Below are 4,951 nucleotides of genomic sequence, written 5' to 3' on the forward strand. Positions count from 1 at the left end.
TTTAAACTCTAAGAACTTAAAAACATATAGGCCCATCAACAATCTTAAATAAAGAAGCAGTCAAATAAAAAAAATATACTCCCTACATTCCAAAATATAGTTCTTTCTAACACACTTTTTTTCCGTTGACATTCATTCAAATGATAATGAATATAGGCATACGTACAAACTATATTCATAGGTCACTTAATGAATATATGATTAGTTTAAAACAAATTACATTTTGGGATGGAGAAAGTAGATTTTACTGAGTTCTACGCCTGAGACCGTCTATTTCGTCTCTCCTAAAATAGGTGTATTTTCAGGAATTGTTTTATTAAGTCATCTACTCATGTAAAAACGATTTTGAGGGGTTGTTGGGAAGGTTATTTGCTGTATAAATCATCATTGATAAGAAGAGGAACTGATGGTAAAAATCACGGAATAAAGGATTTCACGGATTTAAGATTGGCATGGAATAAAGGAGAATAATCTTTGAACTGATTATAAACTGAACCATCGCTTGAACCAGAACGTATGACAAGAGGTTACAACACGTATTAGGTATATGAGATATTCGGTGGCCTCTAGCGCTCGTCTGCTAAATTTGAAGAACACACGCACTACCGGAATTGACCTCTTTGCCGGTAAAGCCTGGAAAACATTCGGCATAGGCTTTGCCGAGTGTCGCACTCGGCAAAGAGAGCTCGACAAACAGTACATCGGCAAAGCCTTTTTAATTTGCCGAGTACTTTTTTGTGCCGAGTGTCCTGTACTCGGTAAACGATCGAGCTTGTTATCGAGATGAGGACTTTGCCGAGTGCGGCTCTCGATAAAGGATTTTTTGCCGAATGCCCGACAAAAAGCACTCGGTAAAGCTCCTAGCACTCGCCAAAAGCCCGAATTCCGGTAGTGACGTCATAATATATACTATCATACAAAATAGCAATTCAAACAGTATCCCCAAAAGTTTTGCTATTGCAGTTGGCAATTGAGACATAACATATACTACCTCTGTTCTCGAATATTTGTCGTCCGCTAGTTTATTTTTAAACTAATCGGCGACAAATAAAAAAGAATAGAGGGGTACTACATTTACTAACTATACATACATATATACATAAGATTCAGGCGTCGTCGTCTGCTGTGGTGGAGCTAGCTAGCAGGCTTCGTCATTCGGTTACCTTGGCAAAGCGGCCTTTCACCCTGGGTCTCACCTGCGCATAGGCTTTCCTGGATGCATATCTTATCTGCTTCTCAAAGCACCTCCTCATCCTCTTCTCCTTGTACCTCATCAACTTAACCTCCCTCTCCGTCGACGACTGATCTACCGGCATTTGCAGCTCATTGCCGTCGTCGATCAGTGCTGGCTCCTTGCTTGCAGCGTCCGTGAATGTGCTCCCAGAGAATGACATCTGCAATTAATTAATAGCAATAATTAGTATGCTGCATGTGCATGCATGGATTTATATATGTTATTCATTTTAGTTTCTGCATGTGTATATTATTGCATGATGATCAAAGCAAATTTTGGACAGCTAATAACTGCAGGCAACTAATTAATTAGTACTTTGGTCATATGTATATGCATGGTTTGGATAAGAATCTGTACTTTGCTTGATATGCTGAATGGGCCTACATGCATGCCTGATGAACATCAGATATCGCCTTGGTAGCTCGATTTGTTTTGGGGTAGAATATTAGATCTTAAGCCATGTGATTGCGTTATTCATCTACATGTGGCACGGAATAAAGTGCATTAATTATAATCATATGTATATATTAGTTCCCTATAAAATCCAAGTATACGAAAGAGTAAGCAGCAAATCTGCAAAAACGAACCACATAAAATGAGACAACTTATTATCTATTTCATCAAACTTTGGCATGGACAATCCTTCGGGATAGATTTAGACACAGCTGGACATGTGCATGGGAGTTGTTTGACACATATATATTTGGGTTTTGAGCTGAGTAGACTTTTTGGTTCTTTAATCATAACAATCAGACGACAAGCTAGGTCATCTAATTAATTAACCAGGTAGATACATCAGTGGGCGTACCAAACGTACATGCATATATGGTTACAATTGATCGATTTCGACCATACAAATGCGCACTCCATGCCTCTGTCCTAAAATAATTGATAGTATGGTCATACATGTCAGTCAAAATTTCTCATATTTGATTAGATTCGTAAAAAATATTTGCAATACATGTATCTTCAAATATGTTTATTATGAAAATAGTTTCAAAAGACATATTTAATGACACTAAATATGTACTGCAGATATTAATATTTTCTTGTATATATAGTGGTGAAGAAACAATCCAATATATATAGTGGTGAAGAAAAAGAAAGGGAGGCAAGCTGCTTTCTCCCTTTTATCTTCAATATAAAACTTAAGTAAGTATATCACAATATAAAAGATCTGTATCTTGTCATTACAGCAATAATAGACTTCGGGATGCATATGACGATGGAGCAATAAAATTGGCAATATTGCTACCGACTTTTGTCTAGGTACGTGAAAAATAAATTTGGCAATATTGCTACCTCTCAATCAAACTATCAAATAGGCAATGAATTTTTTTGTGAAATAGTGACCTTGAACAATAGTTTTAGTGTATAGTCAATGCTTTTGACTACTGGTCTGTATTTACAACATCAGTGATTTAACTCATGGCTATGTTCTCTCCGACTCTTTGTAGGAAGGAAATATAATCTGGAGATTGAGTAAAAAAAAAGTCAGGTGAGAACTTTGGAAGCGCTGATGCCTGATGCTATGATTGAGATCTATAGCTAGTTTTGTTCAGGATATCATTGAATATTGGGTTAACAACCGGAACCGTCGTTTTTATTCTTTCCACATCAAATTAAATTCATGAAGAGGTTGTGAGGCATATATTAATGATCTGGTTTCTTCCATCCATTTCGTGCACCAGAGTGTCTTTTGTCTTTGAGAAAGGTTAGAAACATGCATGTTAATCTTGTTTACATATATTGATATATAGGAAGAGTAGTACGTTCCTGAAAAAAAAAAAGAAAAAAAAATGTGCGTAAAGTGCAACTCATGGCAAGATCTCTTGGTACTTGATACAAAGGTCCTTTATGCAGGTGATCGATAAGAGAGTTGAGAAAACGGAAGATAAAAAAAGGGTGTCCAGCTTGGGACCAAATTCCAATTAGAAACCATGCATGTGAATTATCTGAACTTACTTAAGATAATTCGGGAGCAATACTTACGATGGTGGCGCTTGCTTCTGCTGTCTCAGTGGTTTGCCGCGCGGTGCCGAGGCCCAGCGTGGCGTCCAGCTCAAAGGTGAGCCCGTTCCCGTTCCCTTTTCCGGGGTGGTGGTACTGTGGTGTCCCAAACGGGTGAAACGCAGGCTGGTCGTCGTTCTCATCACCAGCTGGGGACGGGCCGTCGTCGCCGCCAAGCTCGGGCGCAGGTGGCGGTGGGTGGTCCAAGAGCCAGGCGATGGTTTCTTGGTGGTGGTGGTCGTCCTGATGGCCAAAGAACTGGAACTCGTGCAGGCACCCCGATGGCTGCTGCATGGCGGGGCTGCTGGTGGACTCATGACGACGGTGATGACCGACGACAGGGAAGACGGAGAAGAAGGCCCGGCTGATGAGGTCGTCGTCGTTGCCGTCACCGGTGTGCAAGAGGTGCGGGCAGCAGGCGGCCGCGCCGCACACACCGCATGCTGCTGGCCCCGACGACATGGCCGCTGTTGATCGATAGAGAGGTATATCCGCTGTGTGTGCACAAGATGGATCGACTAGCTTGGGAGGGAGATTTGTTGATGGAATTGAGAGTTATATATACTGATCAGGCAGGCCAGCAGGGAGATGGAGGAAGGAGCAGATAAATAAAGCTTGATAGCTAGCTGCTAGGGCTAGTTACTTTTATTTAAGTCGTAGTGAAGGAAAAGCAAAGGCCAGAGACGAAGCAGCAGAAAGAAAAGCAGATGTTCCATATCGCAGAATCTGGTAGCCAATGCCCGCTGCCGAATAGATATGCATGGACGAGACTCCATCTCTGGGTATATAGGCAATGTTCTATCTACACACATGTATTTATGTCGTCAAGCTAGCGAGAATATAAACTAAACAAATTAAAGTGCAAGAAGAAAAACAAATCATTATTCCCTACCGGAGAATGGGGTTTCCGTCCAATTTTATTTGTTCCAATATTAGTACTAGCTTTAGCACCGTTTTAAAATATAGTCCGTGCAGAGGATATGATATCAGTATGGGTTGTTGTATGCAACTAATACTTAATATTAAGTTATCTAGCACTGCTAGTTCAACCTAAGAACCAGCACTAATTAGGCTTGACTTTAATCTGCACTAAGCTTCCACAGTGTTTTTTCTCTATGGATTATTCGAAGAGAACATCTCCAATATCTTTAGTATCGGTTCTTTTATAGAATCGATACTAAATTTTAAGTCTTTAGTACTGGTTGGAAATATTGTGTTTATTTAGAACCGTTTTTTATAAAGAACCGATATAGAAAGATATTTTCCAATCCTGCCAGAGCAATTGAAATTCCCGCCAAAATTAGTTTAGCACCGATTCTTTTAAATAACCAACACTAAAAGTGAAGGATTTGGTACAAGTTATTGGCTAGGGGTGTCTCCTATAAGCGCAACCTGCCTTTCTCATTCGTGAGCACCGGACGTGTTGAGTACCAATGAAAGTTTTGAGTAAATGTCACATAGTGTGTTAATTATCAATACAACACAAATGTCACGTGCCTCGAGTATTTTTTACACATTCGCAAAATGATATTCATCCATGTTTTTTATTTTTTGTTTACTGTCCATATATAACTATTACACCATTTGTTTTGAACTCTATTTTTTCTGTTTTGTATATTTTTTTCATAGAAACCATCCTCGCATTGGTCATAGTGAAATGGAGAAGATCTTGAAAAATGAACTAGTCCTATGGCAGGAAATAAGAAA

At 39.5% G+C, this 4,951-nt stretch overlaps 1 protein-coding gene across 1 annotated transcript; it reads right to left on the reverse strand.

Annotated features, from left to right (window-relative positions):
• Positions 1 to 939: 939 nt before the first annotated feature.
• Positions 940 to 3,972, reverse strand: LOC103641424 (transcription factor GHD7). The gene is made up of 2 exons (XM_008664774.1): positions 3,227 to 3,972; positions 940 to 1,394 (listed from the first exon to the last, which is right to left on the reverse strand). Exons 1-2 carry the CDS (start codon positions 3,704 to 3,706, stop codon positions 1,152 to 1,154), a joined length of 723 nt encoding a protein of 240 aa, XP_008662996.1. The 5' UTR covers positions 3,707 to 3,972; the 3' UTR covers positions 940 to 1,151.
• Between the last annotated feature and the right edge of the window lie 979 nt (positions 3,973 to 4,951).

Source organism: Zea mays, chromosome 10 (genome assembly GCF_902167145.1).
Source record: "Zea mays cultivar B73 chromosome 10, Zm-B73-REFERENCE-NAM-5.0, whole genome shotgun sequence".
Lineage (NCBI taxonomy): Eukaryota > Viridiplantae > Streptophyta > Magnoliopsida > Poales > Poaceae > Zea > Zea mays.

What these genes read in the sequence shown, in the direction of transcription:
- LOC103641424 (XM_008664774.1), bottom strand. Translation starts at nt 3,706, where the DNA reads ATGTCGTCGGGGCCAGCAGCATGCGGTGTGTGCGGCGCGGCCGCCTGC. An exon ending in CAGAAGCAAGCGCCACCATC is followed by an intron (nt 1,395 to 3,226) that starts GTAAGTATTGCT and finishes AATTAATTGCAG; the next exon opens with ATGTCATTCTCTGGGAGCAC.